This window comes from Amphibalanus amphitrite, unplaced genomic scaffold (assembly GCF_019059575.1).
Source record: "Amphibalanus amphitrite isolate SeventyFive unplaced genomic scaffold, NRLGWU_Aamphi_draft 000235F_arrow, whole genome shotgun sequence".
NCBI classification, from domain to species: domain Eukaryota; kingdom Metazoa; phylum Arthropoda; class Thecostraca; order Balanomorpha; family Balanidae; genus Amphibalanus; species Amphibalanus amphitrite.
Window position 1 is genome coordinate 264 of NW_024881730.1, and position 17,467 is coordinate 17,730.

Genomic DNA, 17,467 nt, shown 5'->3' on the forward strand with positions numbered 1-17,467 from the left:
AATAGCCCTACCCGAGGCGAGGGCCTCCGGAGACCCCGAAAACGGTACCCTATTCCGATAGACCTTCTGGATGGTGCCCTCTTAGGAGACCTCTGGGTTGAAGCTCCCGTCGGTGACCTCCGTGATGAATGTAAAAAACCGTAATGGTGCCCCCCGGGAGGCCCAAGGGGATGGGGCCATGGCCCCCATGCCCCCCCCCCTCTGGATCCGCCACTGTTATGCTGATTTTCCCCGACCTTCTCCGCCGTATGAATAACGCAGGACGCTGAACAGCCACCCCTCTGACGTATTTCCCAATCCACACTGGCATATCCTTACTCTTCTGCCCATCTCCTATCCCCATTTCCTCTGTAAACTCCTCGACACTCACCACTCCTGTCTGGGCATTGACGCCACTCAGGTTGATTCGCGTGATGAAACGTATTGCCGGACACTCGTCCGGATATTTGGGGCCGCACTCCAGGCGCAGGCTGTACATACGGTTCTCAAACTTGGTCTGCGAACGAACAGCACACGTCAGGAGGCTCTCAAACTTCGCCTGCGAGCGGGCAGCAAGCAAGCTACGAGAGGTGCTCAAACTTAGTCAGCGAACGGTCAGCAAACAAGTTACATGCGGTTCTCAAACTTGATCTGCGAATGTCAAGCAAACGTCACGAGAGGTTCTCAACCTCAGTCTGCGAACGGGTAGAAAACAGTTCAAGAGAGGTTCTCAAACTTGGTCAGTGACCGCGAGCACACAAGTCACGGGAGGTTCTCAATCCTGTCGAAGAAGAGCTGACAGAAAGTGGGATATAGAGGATTCTGCATGGCTCTGAGTGGAAGATACGTCTTCCACTATGCCGGGAAAAGATCAAGTGATCTATCGACGGCGGGGAAAGATCAACTATTCTCGCCACGAATGGTTCATTACGATTTATCATCGTGTCTTTGGCCAATAGATCTTTCGATTCGATATGTAAGAAATCCTTATCTTCCACTCAGAGCCATGAATAATCCTCTATATCTTCCACTCTGAACCATGAAACATATATAAGATTTTATAGCGGTATGAGCTGACTGACAAGTTTCCAATTGCCCCATATTTATTTCCTTAGTCCAAGTTACTTTGTATTATACCTTCATATTATCCAAAACTATGAAAACTACCGGACTATTACGATTATTTTTACGGGAAGAAAACAGTACTCAAGCTCATGGCCATCATCGTACATCGTGAGACAACCGATTCTGCTATAAATACATCGGTGTCTTACTTTTTCACCCAAGCGCTGAAGAGGAATCACAAAAAGTCGACAAAACATACGGGGCACTAAATGACTCGCTGCCTGTGGCATTGCAAAACAGCACCGGTATGGGCCTTACAGTTCACGTTAACAGTCAAAATGTAATAGGTCTTAGCACCACATAGAGCGCTTGTGGCGATTATATTTAACAGGCATGTAGTAAATAGCATCCAATGTATGTAAAGCTATATAACACCACAACTGTGTTAGCGCATGAAAAAGCTTCATCCCCACATCCCTTTCCAATAGATGGATTCCAAGAAAGCACACAACGAGCCCACTCCAAAGAAGCCGAGGGAATTCGTGTCGCCGCCGACCGGGACGGGACCCAACCAATTAGTCTGATGGCTCCGGTACTCGAATAACCAGCCAACCAGCGGCAGTGTCACGGGACTCGCGACATTTCATCGACGGCTGGGGCGCGCCACTCGTACCAAAGTCTATATGCGCTGGTGCGATGACACTCACATGAACTTCAGCATATAAGTGTTGACATAGCGTCATGTCATCTTAGAAGACTAGCAAAAATAAGACCAAATACTGCCACTGCGCTATCCCATCTAATGAAATATGAAGCTAACCTTTCAACATATCTCTGGTGAGATTGTCAGACACGCTATTAAAAGGTTCGACTGTGTACCCTGAAATACTACGGGCGGTCCTTCGACCGTGGAACCCATTTACCACAGTCCTTTCGCGATCCCTGATGGTCCTGACAGCCAAGCAACTGAGCGACTGTACCGGCCTGTGCGTGTGTATCCCGGTCAGTCCAATGTTCGTGACAAGTCATTGGATTGGACTGTACCTAAGCCCTGGTTAAAAGTTAACACGGCGCGGTGCAATGAAAACGACACCCTATTAATTTTTTAAAATAAATTTAGTCCGAACCTTTTGATTGGAAGGATTCACAAGGTCAGAGGCCCCGCTAAGCGAAGCTTGTTGCGCTGACCCCGCCCTCTACCCTCCGATCGCGCAATTCCAGTTATATGGCAGAATTTAGCGTCCAAAGTTTAACGTGCGCACATAGCCGCGTACGGCCGGTCCCCTCACTGACTTCGCCTGGCTACGGCCTGTCATCAACCGCAACCATACCTGTCAGGAGCCCATAAACGTCAAGCGCCCGTCGCACTTCGAACCCGGACTGTTGTAACCGGGAATGCGTGCTCTCACCACGCAAAGTCCAACGCTCTACCGACTGAGCTACGGAGCCGGCTAATGATACCGTCCGGGGTAATGATACCGTCCGGGAACGGCTAAATGATACGATCGTATCATTACCCTGTAGGATCGCCACGTCATATGTGGAAGGCTTTTGATGTCAATACATACATTACATACATACGTCATATACATTAATACCCCGAACGGTTCGATGATCACGATCTGCCATTGAATGGTACAAACCCGTAATGTTCAATGATTGTGATACAACACTAGATGGTACTATACAACTGTACATTTACCCTGTACTGCACGTACCCCGGGCGGTCCGATAATCATTCCCGTCCAGCGGGACAGGGTCATATCTGAATCATCCTCCAGTCCCCAGCTGATGGTGCCGTCGCCGCTGCCCTTCTGACCGGCTTCCAGTTCCTCCAGTAGACGGAAATTCCGCGGTACCACTGACGAACAGAGAGGCGCGGCCGTCAAACGATACTGCGGTGAGCATAGAGACAGGGAGAGCCGAGAGGTCGATATGAGACAGCGCAATGTGATATTTTCTGACATGTTTATCTCCTTTGTAATGTTACCACTGGCCACCTCCCAGGCCTGGCTTGGTAGAACTCAATGCTATAATACTCATAGACCTCAAAGCAGCTTTTTAGTTTATTTTAAGTTTAATTGACAATGCATTATTGTATATCAAGAGAATTGGAGTTTAAAGTGAATTTGTTACCTGCATAGAAGGGACTTGGGCCACAAACTAAGTAGTTTTCAGTTATTGTTCTGGGAGGAGAGCTGGCTTGTTGCCATCATTTGAATACATAAATGGTAAATGAAGAAAACCAGAAACTACAATTAATTCATCAATCTATATTCCTCCTATTCAAATTATGGAACTGGAGAATAAACCAAATGCAAACAAACACAGTGTACTCATAGGAATTCATAGAAGTAGAAACATCTGGATTGCATCAGGTTGGTCAACTTGTTGTAATGATGAATAATGTTATGGAGCTGATTTGAATTTTAGGGCAAATATTTTGCACACTATGAACAATTAAACTAAAATATATTTTATCTTTATTTATTATTTTCATATATTTATTGCACACTATAAACACTACCAATAAAAATCCTGCATAGGTACTTGCAGCTGCTTTGCAATAAACTATAAAGAATAACACAATGATAATGCATTACAAATACATACCAAGTCCAACATAAATACAATACAAATACAGTTATTTTGAATCTGGTACCTTGAGGGTGGCATGAACAACATGAATGAGCTCAGCAGTCAGCATTACATTTCTTTATCATGAGTGCTATCATTACAAACAAAAGTAGAGTATCATGAATTTTTATGTATAATTTATGATTCTGCAGATTACTATGGCATAGACTTAAAAAATAAAGCCAAGAAAATGATGCCAAGGACTTGACTGGTGACAATGACTGGTGTATATAGGTAAAGCAGGTAGAGGCAGGACTCCCATTAAGTTACATGAGATAAAAGATTCATACAGCCCTTGGTCATCTTTTTTCCAAATCTGCAAAATAGGTACTAAATCAAAAGTATAATACAACTCTCTGATGGGGGCCTCTGAACTGTGGACACCCCCAAAAAGCTGAAATAACATGGTGGTTTTGAAGGATTGCACACAAACATTGTGACATCCTGGCCATCAGGGGTGGATAATTGTGCCGAGTAGGGGTAGCACGAGCTTTCCCAATTCCACGCTGGCTTGGCTTTAGAGCAGCAACAGACGGCGGAGGTCAAGGTCACCGCTAGGGCGGCGGCGGATTTGCTGTGCCCGTGCTACCCCAACTCAGCACATTTGTCCACCCCTGCTGGCCATTGGCCAATGACAATATAAAAGGACCATGTATGAGGATAATAAATGAGGATAAGGAATAAGCTCTGGTGACGACCAAATGCCATCTCTTACAGATGCATATAAGGTCATAACTTTAACTACAATTATAAAGTTTATGATAGCCATCGTATTAGGCTACATCTCAGCATGTGAACTTCAGAAAATTCAGGACTTCTAACATTTTCTAAACTGAACATGATTAATAAACATATTTATATACTTTTAATGACTCATAGGACCTTCATGGATGTCAAAGCCAGCGACAGATGATCATTGATGCCAGAATCGACACAACTCAAACTACGAGACATTATTGCATTTAACAAACCCTTCAGCAAAACCTTGGACAAAATGTTATGGAGTGCAAGGCCTTCTACAAAAATATTAATTATTCAACTACTTACCCGCTCCACCTCCTTGCCCAGACATGGTTATTAGACTATGGGCGTGCGCGGAGAGTACCAGACCGCGCCGACTTTCCGACCCTCTAGGCCCGTACTTCGCTGAACACTATACGTGGAAATGTTATGAAACAGTTGACTATATAATCCTAATGCAACGCAGATATGAAATCCAGCGTTTTACAAAAAATCATAACCCCAAACGGCCTAAGACCGCGCCGCCACCCCTATCACAATTTCTAACATAAGCATCTGCGCGTTTCGATTCGTCTCAGTTTGGATTACATGCGCCATTTCTGTCTACCTTTAAGAAATGTTTTTTAAGATTTCCAGTAATTCTTCTTAAAAAGTAATGTTTTGGATTTCATTTTTTCTTTTACTTCAAAAGATCAAGATTTCGAAAAATCAGTACCAATTTGTATTGTTCATTCAAGAAACACACATTCCGGAAAATGCGTTAATGAGAGGCAAAATTAAAAAACGACAATATTTTCTAGATTAAAGGGACCCTCCCACCTTAACATTAGATTTGAGTTGAGATAGCCAAAATGGGGTCCCTAGCTCACAATTACCGGTTTCGGCACTCACAACATCGAGAAATGCCTTAAATCGGAAATATTGAATTTCAAAATTGCAGCATTTTGATTCAGAGGGGCTAATGCTTAGGAATACCCCTCTGAATGTGTGACGTCAGCGCAAATATCTAACGATTTTTAAATGTTTGACTAAAACGTTTTGTAGCACGCGGTGGTATGCGTATATATCTTTCCCGAGCGAAAAAAACAAACATTCGAGTTTTTTGGCGCTTTTGTTTCAATTGTGGTGGTTCTGTTCGAAGGCCCATGAAGGTGGTGTTTGCGCAAAATTTCCAACGGAAAATCACCGACTATTTAGTGTAGACAGCTACATATTAACTTTTTGAACAGGCCTCTCTCATTGTTTGTTTATACATTTTATTATAGGCTGGCTGTTAATTCCATCTCAATCTGTCATCTTTGTCAGGCAAACGTGTCAAACGGTCGTTATTTCGGTATGAATTGAAATTCGCAACATCTTTTGTACTGTCTCTCCTCTCTCTCTCTCTCTCTCTCTCTCTCTCTCTCTCTCTCTTCTCTTCTCTCTCTCTCTCTCTATCTCTCTCTCTCTCTCTCTCTCTCTCTCTCTCTCTCTCTCTCTCTCTCTCTCTCCTCTCTCTCTCTCTCTTCTCTCTCTCTCCTCTCCTCTCCTCTCTCTCTCTCTCTCTCTCTCTCTCTCTCTCTCTCTCTCTCTCTCTTCTCTATCTATCTATCTATCTATCTATCTATCTCTATCTCTATCTATCTATCATCTATCTATCTATCTCTATCTATATATCTATCTATCTATCTATCTATCTATCTATCTATCTATCTGAAACCTGCCACCTTTTGCAGACTGGCCGAGTCTTGATCGAGACTGCAAAGCGTGGCAAATGCATGATTGAGGTGTACCAATAATTTTCTGAATGCATGCCTGGCCTGTGCCTGAATGTTAGGTATCACTGCATGCCTGGCCTGCGCCTGGTCATCAGGAGCAGGCCTATGTTTGAGTGCGCCTATGTTTCTCATGTCAAATTGTTTCGGTTATAAACCTGCAAAAGCTAAACATGCGCTCATTGATCAATCAGCTTTCAGTGATGTAGGTACTAATGTGTGTTTTTGTGAATAGTATAATGCAAACAGAATCATTCAGAATAAATTTGGCTCTCAACAACAATGTCCATAACATTTCTTACTCCATTTCATTTCCAGTGCTCCAGCCTCCAGCCTTGTGGGTGTATGCATTCAAGATGCTTGAAAAGGTGAGCTGTTTGCATGTTTTATGCTCAACATTTCTCCATTCAACAGCAGCATAAGCACCATTTGAATGAAGTGTAGACTGTAGGGTATATTGTGTTATTCGAAAAATAACAAACTTTGAAGCTTTATAGGGCAGTCCATCTCTAATACTCTAGTCAAAATTATCATACCAACTTCAGCTGATTCTGACTCTGACTTTGCAGCACTGGTCAAAGCTGAGCATGTCAAGAGGTTACAACTTACAGGGTTGTTTGACGTTGGGAGCCTTGGGCACTGGGGAGCCATTCTTTGTGGGATTCCCGTCACATATCTAGAAGGAATATGCAAAACAAAATATACAAGGCTATACCCCAGTTAATACACCCATGTGGTTACCACATGGACATTACAAGGGCAAGGTGGTCTCACATGGGCAGGGGAAGAGCATGGGTCTGGAAGACATGTATGCATGGGAACCGAACCATATGGGCTAGCCCATATGGTTCCAATGCATAGACGTCTTACAAAACCAGGTGGACACCATGTGGAGAAGGTGGGTTAGCCCACATATGCACCATACGGTACCATGTGTGTATGTTAACTGGGGCATAGTTATCACCTTCCATATTGCTATGCTCCTAACCATTTTCCTAACAACACTCATCGCTAACAATTCTCATTTTATGGTGTTTTATTAACCAGCTAAAAATGTGAACTTGAAGTATGACATCTATCAGGGGACATTCAATGCAAATTTGTTTCAATTGAAGTTTGAAGACATGATAGATTGGCTCTTGAATGGGTTTGCTCTCACTCCCTCTCTTTCTCTGTGTCTCTGCTTTAGGTCCCTTAATTCTGGAGTCTGGAAAAGTTTCTTAACCAGAAATGATTTTGTGTATTACTCGCAGGTGTAATTGTCTTCATGTTTGGTGACAAGGTCGCAGTCATAATGCCATCATGCTGTGTGTAAACTTATATTTCTGAACGACATTACATACTTTGTTGTGGATTGATTAATGTTTGCTGAACAATAATCAATTTGATTTTACATATTAAATGTATTAGAGGCTGAGAATATAGTCATTTTGCTTTGCACTTGTCACCTGAAAAGGTCTCATAATCATTATATTAACATCACTTTCCTTTTCAGGAAGAACTGAGGAGACTGAAAGGGGATATCATATGTCCCAGACTGGACGTTTTTGACGGAATTCATGAGGTAAGTTTTTCAACTAGCCCCCCCCCCGCTCCCTAGTTTTAACTTAACCCCTCATGGCCGATTGGTCTATGGCCTCATGGCTCATGGCCGAGTGGTCTAAAGCGCCTGATTACGACGCTGAAACAGGTAGCGACAGCGAGAGCCCGGATTGAGCCCCCGGGACTCAAATCGGGCTCGTGAGTCGTGACCGTCGGCACCGGCCACATTCAGCTCCTACGTGTAATGGCATGTGTCTTTGGCAAGGACCGCTCGAAGGCTAGAGAGTGTCAGTGTGCGAAGGACACCGTTTTTTTTATTTTATTTAAAAAATGGGTACATCAGCTTTTACATGCTGGCAAACATTGCACTTGTTAGACCCTCTCCGGGGGGGGGGGGGGTCAGTCTTACCAATAGCGTGATTAGGATTAGCCCCAACTTTGATCGATAGCAATTGTCAACTGTTTTCTGCCTTTGACGCGAATTGACGATCTCAGAACCAGGGTGTGTGAACAATTTCTTTGTAGTTTCTGCATCAAAAGTTATTGCAGAAAATCAATTTTGGTAGAAATCGGATGTTACGTTACGTGATCTCGATGCTAAACCGGTAAAGCGGCGACCTGAGCTCAAATCTCAAGAAACGATAGAGCTTAAAAAGAACTGTTGAATGGTTTTCCGCGACTCTAGCCCTCATTGCTACGGTGCTATGGCGAGATTTGCGAAGGAATGTCGATATCGCTAAAATATCGAAACATTTTTACTTTGTTGACCTAGGAGACATCGTTTCAATAATCAATTTGTTTACAGGAACTGGAGAAAGGGACGGCAATTGGATTTGAGTGTCCAGTTGGACAGGCCAGCGCTGAGCTCTTCCGGAAGCTGTATGAAGAGGTGACAAGAACGACTCTGTCAGTGGATACTTGCACTAAGGGCGGCAAGTTTCTGGCATACAGGGTAAGTATTCATGTATTCCTACAGCACATGGGAGAGGGGGGGGGGGTGATGCCACCCCCAGACAGTTTTTCATCGCTGCACATTAGGGGAGAGTGGAGAGACTTGGGACATATTTTTAGCACCAAATTTAAAGAGTTCTGTATACTAAACTTAAGGGAAGAATGCCACCTTGAGTGAGTGATGTGACTTGAGTGAATGTGCCTTGAGTGAGCATGAAGGTCGAGGTTAAGCTAGATCACCGTAAATAGCCGTCATAGATGCGCCGCTTTCATGTCTGTTGCTAGCCCCCTCCAGCCCCCAATCGATGCCCCCTAAACCTCCCCTACCCTCTCCCACTCATCCCTTCCCCCTAAGTTCGCCCGCTGCCACAAAATAGCGGAGAACATGAAATCCCATAGTAAAGCCCTATACCGCCGAAATCACCAACATTTTTACTTTGACCTGACCTAGCAAGGTCAAGACGTGACATAGGAAAGTAAAACTATGTCTCGTTGGATTCGTCTCATCCCAAGGATTCGTATGGTTTTGTACCGAAGCTCTAGCATGATCAGGAGCGAAACGGCGGGGGGGGGGGTTGCACCCCCATCCCCCCACATGTGCGTTCTAGGGTGGGAAAATCGCATATGCGGGCGAGGGTTAAGCTTACCCTTATGGGAGGCCGCTTTTTGGGACACCCTACTGGCGATCGTTTCATAAAAAAAAAAACGTTACGGCGTACGCTACGGAAAAAATAACGTACGCCGTTTTTCTGCACGCGATTTCAACGTTTTTGCATAGACTTATTGCGTTTTTTACTTCGCATTTCCACTCTTGCTGTGAATGGAAAAAAACGAATGCATAAAACTGCATAAAACGGATATAAAATGTTGAAACACCTTAGATTCATATTATGTCTGAACAAATGGGCTAGATAACCCGACGTAAGTTACGGAAGGGTCTTATGAAACGACCCCATGCAGACGCGTAATAGTCTAACAACGCAATTTAACATGGGACGGACTATGGGGACGCGTCGGCAGCTCGGCGTTAGGTCTGCGCTGAACACCAGTGTTGTAGCCGCCAATGCTAAATTGTATCGTTAGGTCATGAAGGTGCGCGTGTGCCGTGGACGATCTGCGTTACAGGCTCTGTTCTTTGGGAGAGGTCTAAGTGGCTGCTGTTGTAACATTTCCTGGTTTGCAGGCGACGTATGTGTGCCATCACAACGTCCGCGATCGGGGTCGGAAGGCGTCTGCAAAGGACACTCAGTGCCCCTGGAGATTGCATGTGGTCTCCAAGACTAGGAGCTCTATGTCGCGAATCAGGTTGGTTATGACTTTGGTACCTAACAGTACCGATGTGTGATGTGTCGTTCGATTTTTTAAAATCCCCTACCCATTAATATAGGCAGGCAGGAGTGTCAAAACGCATGCTTGCAGGAATGCTCAGGAATGCTTGCAAAATTCTTTTTTTTTAAATTCGGCATTTATCTTTAATTACAGGTACACCCGTCTGCAGACTTGTGGCAGATACGTGGTCCTTCTCGCCAAGCCCATAAGGGTCATCCGCCCAGCTGTCACCGCTACCCCAATGTCCCCGCTCGGCTCGCCGATAAGGTCGTCCAACCTACCGCGCAGTCTGCAGAGGGGTGTGCCTACATGCTTGGAGTGCATTGTTTTTTTTTTTTTAACAAATCAGGTCCTCGTCAACATACCCTTTGTAGAAATTGGCAGAGACCAATGAAACGCACATTGCGCATCCTGTATGCGTTTAAATCTTCTCTCATCACATCAGATTTGTTACCGGCAACATCGGGGGAGGGAGGGGTGCATTGTGTGTCTCCTGAAAAGGCGGGGAACGATTTCTGACATTATGCGAATATTGTTCCAGCGATAATCTGCATGCATCCTGCGGCCTGGTTGTGAGGGGCCTGGGACATCACAACCACGCCACGGACATTCCGGCTGCACTGAAACACCGAAGGGTCAGCGACGCGACCGAGGCCAAGCTCAAGAGCCTGTTCAGGCACTATCATTCTCCGAGCACGGCGCTGCAGACCCTCGACATGGAGCTCAGGGAGGAGTGGGGGGAGGAGTATCCTCTCAAGGCTGCCGATCGCTCGCTCCTGCCAGATCTTTCCTACGTCTACCGGTTCGTGTCCTTATCTTTCCATCCGGCATATCCGAGTTCTCATCCGACAGTACCTATACCTATATACGCCTGCCACAGTAAGCAGTTGATAACCATGCAGTAATATGACTACGCAGAATGCTAGTCCTCCTACGCTCAAGTTCGATTAAACTACGTCTCACACTATGTATCACCGGATTAATGCGAACTTCAATAGGAACACGACTTCAATCCTTTGCGTTTCCCATGTATTCCGTTTTTTTTTTTTTGTGTGTGTGTAATTGAAAAATATATTTCTATAAGCACTGGCGGACGGTACTAGTTCTAACTAGCACCATCCAGTTGGTGAGCAATAGTATGTGTAAGATATGGTGAGCATCGCATATATAATAATGTTACGTGCCTTTGTGAGGCGCCAAACTGTCCATTGCACAACTTGCTCTTCAATGTCCTCCACAGTTGAATCGTTTGGTGAGGCAGTGGGTTCGATTCCCACAGCTGACTTGATCCGTACCAGTCAGACCTGGCGAGCGTCTCATACAAATGGATTTGACTAGAGGTGTTGTGTCCAGTGCTGCGGAGTCGGCCGGAGTCGGTAGTTTTGGCCGGAGTCGGAGTCAGTAATTTTTCACCGACCAGAGTCGGAGCTGGAGTCGGATTCGATTTTAGCGGGCCGGAGCCGGAGTCGCTGAAATTCGGTCAACTCCGCATTACTGGTTGTGTCGTGTCAACTGTGATAATTGCCCATTGTGCGACCTTTCCGTTTTCAGGTCATTAAAGGGCACTGCGTTCTTTGACTTTATTTCAGCCTGTACTACAAGATCCACGGCGAGCAGTACGGGGACCAGAAGAAGACGGCGCTGGTCGACCGCCTGCTGGAGTTGGCCGAGAGCCGCTCGGACACGCGGGTGGACGTGTCAGACGGCCGCTGCACCGTGGCCATCGTCACGCCGCTGATGGCGCGCGTCCACCAGCTGCCGGAGGCGGGAGAGACAGTATTCGTCGACGCCGGTGGGAACTGCGACCGCTCACAGGCCCGCATATTCCTCTTCATGGCATCCACCGTGGTAGGCGGCCTACCCCTCGGCGTCGTCATCACAAACGACGAGGCGCAGGCCACGCTGGAGAGCGCCTTCTCGCTGCTTCAGTCGATGCTGCCGGAAGGTATGTTCACCCGTCTACACTGACTGTGAGGTACGCTACCTGGCCCTTCCGGACAAGCCACTAAGGGTCACAGGTCCCGCTGTCACCGTCGCCCCAATGACCCTCAGCGGCTCGCTGATAAGGTCGTCCAACCTGTCGCGCAGTCTGCAAAGGATACTCACGAGCTAAGCTATCTCTAGTACACCTCCTTGTAACTTCTTAAGTTTACCTTAGATAATGTTACGTCGGCACATAACGACTTTAACGTAGCGCAATGAAAATGACAAATAAAACCGTACTTCATTTATGTATGTACCGCTACCGTCAGACTGAGTGGTAGGCTACCTGGTCCTTCTCGACAACCCAATAAGGGTCATCCGTCCCGCTGTCACCGTCGCCCCAATGGTCCCGGTCTGCCCGCTGATCAGGTCGTTCAACCTACCGCGGGTCTGACATACGTGGTTGAGAGCTTTTGTGAATGCGATTATTTTCATTGGTTACAACAATTACAACCAACACTTACAAACGTGTAACATTTTTCAATAATAATATAATCGAGGCCTGCAACCGGTTTCACATGGTAATTTCGATGATAACGTTTTACAGACGCTTTCGGTGGCCGTGGCTCAGCAGGGCCGCAGATCCTAATGACTGACGACAGCGCTAGCGAGCGGAACGCACTGCACTCGGTCTGGCCTGACGCGACCAGACTCCTGTGCGTGTTTCACGTGCTGCAGGCCACGTGGAGGTGGCTGTTTAGCCACAAAAACGGCATCAGGCAGCAGGTAAATGCTCACTTATTGTTCAATGCAATGGTCACTTACGGATCACACGTTAGACCAGAGATGCGATGCCGAGGCCGTAGGCGGCACTTCTTGCAAGATTTTGGGGACGCTAAAACATTTTGTTAGGATCCTGAACCGTTAACATGGCTCGGTTTCGGTCCACAATTCTGGATTATCTGTTTTTGGAGTTATCTGTGTTTCGCCAAGCAGAATCCGACCTCTCCCATCACCATGAATGTCTGACTATTCAATTGCCTGCCTGAACAGATTGATCTGTGTTCACAGCATCGACAAGAGCTCATGAGGCTGGCCAAGCAGATGGTGTACGCACCATCGGAGCGTGGCCTCGCGGAGGCCATGGAGACGCTGCAGGGTCGGTGGGGTGCCCTCTACCCGCGGTTCATCGCCTACCAGCAGGCGCTGTTGGATCGGCGGCAGGAGTGGGCCCTGTGCTTCAGGGCTGGCCTCCCGACACGGGGCCACAACACAAATAATACCGTGGAGGCTGCCATGAGGGTTCTCAAGGACAACGTCCTCCACCGGTAAATCTTAAGACATTCTAGCGCAAATTAAGTAAGGCATCTATCCACTATCAGTTATCACCTTCCCCTCTCTCGAAAATAGTTGATTCGGCTCAATGCTAGCGTATGAAACAAACTTAAACTTATCAATCATTTACCTACTTATCTCGTTTGCTGACTGCCCTGTCCCGTCTGTCGCCTTTACCTTGCTATCTGCCGATCGATTGCTAGTCTTCACCGGGGAAGGGGGGGGGGGGTGCATCACTTCTGTGTCATGAAGGGTATATGGATGTGCTATGCTGTACGTGCGTGCATGCGTTTGTGATTTGTTGTTTGGGGTTTTAGGGCGCGTCAACTGCGAGGTCATTTTGCGCTGTGTGTGTGTGTGGAGGGGGGTCGTACCAAGTCCAAAGTCCTGCATGTGAATTGACGATACATAACCAAGTTTATTGAAAGTCTTTTTCACTCAAGTCATATAACTCAGTCATTTTCCAATAAACTTGAGTTATTTATCATCAATTCACACCCGTCATGGATTCTCTACCTCCTGTATGCACCGTCGAGGGTGGCAAAAAGTCCGTAACGGCGAGGGTGATTTTGTGTCTTTCCCAGGACTCGGCTCTACGACGTCCTCCAGCTCCACGACGTACTCAGCCTCAGACTGAGCGACTTCTACGAGCGAAAGCTCGTAAGCTTCGCCAGTGGACGGCGACCACCGGCTGCCCGTCAGGGAGGCTCCCGAAGCAGCGCTGTGAGCGTCCCACGGGACCGCATCACTCCCGACGGGGTGAGATATCGTCGTGGATGGACTACGTTATGGTCTCACATGTGTCGTCTTGCGCTGCTGCGGTCTCACGACAGCTTTACTGCTACTGCAAAAGTGGAATTGAATACCATCGCTTAACAGGTTATGAAAATGATGCTGTTTTGCCAGCTCTACACTCACACACACACACAATTTTCTCATTCCCTCGGACAAGTGACAGTTCACAGTCCCGGCGTTTTTTTCCACCAGTAGGTACTTAAATCAACACCCTTACATTCTGCGCTAGTCATTCAAATCAAACAGAGTTTTCGCCACAAACAGCTCTGCCTCTGCCTAACGAAAGGACAATGACTGATTGGTGCGTATCGTCGTTTTGTATTCCTGCAGGAGAACCCGGGCATCTACAGCGTGCTGTCCACAGACGGCAGCACCCTGTACACCGTGGACAGCACCCTGGATATGTGCACCTGTCCGGGGTATGTCGGGGGCGGCAGGTGCAAGCACCTTGACGCCGTCAAGGCCCTCGACAGCGGCACGGCCGATAACTCTGCAACTGCAGACACTGCGAGCGTCGAGGACAGGAAGCTCATGTACTTCGTGGCGACAGGTGAGTCAATTGCCTGGCACAGCGAATCGTAATCTCAATAGATCGCATAAATTGATTTCTGTGTTCGTGAGGTCAGTTCGAGGTCTGGCAACTGGCCAGTTACGTGATCTCATCACTGTAAGCAAAAGAGTCATATTGAAACCCCGATTTCCGTCTTAAAAGGGATATCATTGTCATCCATATAAACCCTAGATTACCTACTAAAATACGGAATTGCAGGTCACCGATACGCTTCGAGGCTGGAGTATCGCTAAAATATGGCGTCATTTGTTAAGTTAAAAGTGTCGTCACCCACCTATCGCGAAAGGCATCTCCAGTGTATCTAAAAAATTGATAACATATCCCAATCGAATGACATACAATGTGACCTTTCGGCTTTCAGTCTCCTTAGCCTGACCTGGCACAACATGACTCGATAAAAAATAATAAACACCATGTTATTTTACCATGTACATCTTGTCAAACCAACACACGGTGACGCAGGTACTATTTTTTTTAAATCAAATCAGGGCACGGTCAAAAATGAACCATTTCGATAAACTATTGTTTCTTGCAATGCCTACATTAATAAGCTACAATCACTGGTTTTGTTTCAGGTCGACAAGATATGTCTCCCGACTGGTTTGCGGACCTGAGGACTCCCGGTCCGGAACCTGCGCTGCGCCCAACCACCGTCGCAGAAGACGCTGCCCCGTCCCCAGAGCCCGCCGATGGTGGAGGAGCATCAGACAGCGGCGACGATTTCACCAGTCGTCCGCCAGTGGCACTGGCCAGCTCGTCTAGAGTAACGGCTCCCGACCCACTGGAAGAGGTGCGCCAGTCACTGGCAGCCTTCTCCGAGGCGGTCTCTGCAGCGGTCCTGGAGGACACCGCTGCGCACCCGGACCAGGGACCGTCTTGGCAGAAGGCATTGAACGCTTTCGTCGCCGACTGGAGGAAAGGCGCGACGCCCACAGCTCGGCAGAGCCAGCTGTACGCCCAACGCCACCTGGGAAAGGCGCGCTACGCCACCACCATCCCGGTGCTGCGTCCGGAGCGTCGGACCAGCTGTCCCCTCCGAGGCCGCGCCCGAGTCAGCGCCGGGCGACCTCCCAAGGCAGACCGCGCTGACCACCCCTACCAGCAAGCGGAGGGCCAGCGGCGAGCTGCAGCGCCACACAGCCTGCAGACTCGGATCGAGACCAACCGCGGTCCGGGTCACTAGTTCTGCCACTAGTAGACTCTCACTGGGCGCGAGGAGCGTGACGTCAAGGCCATAAACATACAGGTTAGTCGAGGTTGGCGTCACCATTGCGACACTAGATTTTGGAATATACTATTTTCTTTCTTGGTTCTAAACCAGAAAGTACATCAAAGTTCGTTTTTGAAATGTTTTAGTAGCTGTTACCCGTTAAAAATAACGTGAAAATACGAAATGTTTGTGTTTTATATCATACTTATGCATCACCCACCCCATAAAGTCATCAATAGCATGTTTTATTGTGACCCGAATAAAACACCAGTTTTCCCATAGCATCCCATGCTAGAGCCGGCTCCGCGTCGCAATGCTGACGTCACAGCAGACGATGCCACTGAACTTTCGTGCGTGCGACTTGTCTGTCGGAGCAGCATGTGCGACAATGTGGTCTGGCTGGGGTGACTTCCCACCAGGTGCAGCGGCTCGTGCCCTGGCCGCCGGCTAGTGAACAGAGACCCCTGTGCGGTTCCCACGATATAGCGCTTGGTTTCGTAGATGGGGCTTGTAGGCTAATGATGGGCACGACCGGGTGCTGTATGCTATATGTGGTGACAGCGGCGTTCCTGAGTTTAGGGTGTATCTCTTGCTCTGAAGTCCAGAAGTCCTTATCGTTCTTGTGCATTCACTTGCTCTTCAATGTCCTCCACAGTTGAATCGTTTGACGTTTGGTGAGGCATTCTTGTGCATTCTTGTGCATTCACTTTGTCAGTGCCTGATGTCAGTGTCAGTGTTTGTCAGTGTTTGATTTTGTAGCAGACATGCAGTCATATTTGGTTAAATAGAACCTTGCAGTCTGAGGCAGTCTTTTCATTACAGTGCCTCATTACAGCGTCTCATTCATTACAGTTCAATATTTAGAAATGCAAGACATTACATATTAGGGCTGATCGGGCATAGAAATACAAAACAACAGTATACGCTCGCTGGCTATTATTCTGAGACTCAGCATTGAACCTGCCATCACTACAATACAGGAGGCGACAGGTGTAGAGGTGATGTCATACGTACTCATTTATCAAGATCTGCTGACTTGACCCACAAGTTGACTCCATTATCAATATTGTCTCTTTATCATGAAACAGACTCAGAAACCTTGGCATGAATGCTCTCAGGCTCTCAAGAGAATGTTGAAATTCAGGTCTCAAAAGATTAAAATTACAATAATGAAATGTTTCACCTACCTTCCAAGCCATAAACACTCATACTGGTACTGGATGGAACTTAAAATAAAAAAACAGGGGTGGATAATTAGGGGTTGTAGCACCCCCTGGAATTTTCAGAATTCTCTACCGCTGAATAAAGAGGTTAATCATCAAAATATTATCACAATCACCCAGCAAAACACGGTATATACAGCACAACACAGCCCAATACCCACAGACAGCCTATAAACAAGCAGTGATGGAGGCGTGTTCAAAAAGTTAACATGCAGCTGTCGACACTAAATAGTCAGTGATTTTCCGATACAAATTTTGCGCAAACACCATCTGTATGGGCCCTCGAACAGAACCACCACAATTGAAACAAAAGCGCCAAAAAACTGGAATGTTTGTTTTTTTCGCTCGGGAAAGATATATACGCGTGCTTTCTATATCTAGAGTGATCTCATAGTACTTATTTGCTTTTGAT

At 46.9% G+C, this 17,467-nt stretch overlaps 3 protein-coding genes across 3 annotated transcripts; 2 read left to right on the forward strand and 1 right to left on the reverse strand.

The window, feature by feature from the left end:
• Positions 1 to 214: 214 nt before the first annotated feature.
• LOC122385955 (ubiquitin-conjugating enzyme E2 variant 1-like) lies at positions 215 to 4,999 on the reverse strand (the record flags this gene model as incomplete). The annotated part of the gene is made up of 3 exons (XM_043374680.1): positions 4,729 to 4,999; positions 2,763 to 2,905; positions 215 to 496 (listed from the first exon to the last, which is right to left on the reverse strand). Coding segments are annotated over exons 1-3 (450 nt in total), but the record flags the coding sequence as incomplete, so codon positions are not given.
• Positions 5,000 to 5,685: 686 nt separating this feature from the next.
• LOC122385954 lies at positions 5,686 to 11,051 on the forward strand. The gene is made up of 6 exons (XM_043374679.1): positions 5,686 to 5,755; positions 6,495 to 6,544; positions 7,672 to 7,740; positions 8,524 to 8,670; positions 9,853 to 9,974; positions 10,540 to 11,051. Exons 2-6 carry the CDS (start codon positions 6,533 to 6,535, stop codon positions 10,901 to 10,903), a joined length of 714 nt encoding a protein of 237 aa, XP_043230614.1. The 5' UTR covers positions 5,686 to 5,755; positions 6,495 to 6,532; the 3' UTR covers positions 10,904 to 11,051.
• Positions 11,052 to 11,136: 85 nt separating this feature from the next.
• LOC122385904 lies at positions 11,137 to 17,214 on the forward strand. The gene is made up of 7 exons (XM_043374531.1): positions 11,137 to 11,150; positions 11,588 to 11,943; positions 12,529 to 12,707; positions 12,993 to 13,249; positions 13,841 to 14,015; positions 14,382 to 14,601; positions 15,198 to 17,214. The coding sequence occupies exons 1-7, from the start codon at positions 11,137 to 11,139 to the stop codon at positions 15,803 to 15,805; spliced, it is 1,809 nt and encodes a 602-aa protein (XP_043230466.1). The 3' UTR covers positions 15,806 to 17,214.
• The last annotated feature ends 253 nt before the right edge of the window (positions 17,215 to 17,467 follow it).

Bases quoted from the DNA above. Each gene is read 5' to 3' on its own strand.
- LOC122385954 (XM_043374679.1), top strand. The intron at 7,741-8,523 runs GTAAGTTTTTCA...ATTTGTTTACAG, and splicing joins TTTTTGACGGAATTCATGAG to GAACTGGAGAAAGGGACGGC. The intron at 9,975-10,539 runs GTTGGTTATGAC...ATATTGTTCCAG, and splicing joins AGCTCTATGTCGCGAATCAG to CGATAATCTGCATGCATCCT.
- LOC122385904 (XM_043374531.1), top strand. The intron at 12,708-12,992 runs GTAAATGCTCAC...CTGTGTTCACAG, and splicing joins AAAACGGCATCAGGCAGCAG to CATCGACAAGAGCTCATGAG. The intron at 13,250-13,840 runs GTAAATCTTAAG...TGTCTTTCCCAG, and splicing joins AAGGACAACGTCCTCCACCG to GACTCGGCTCTACGACGTCC.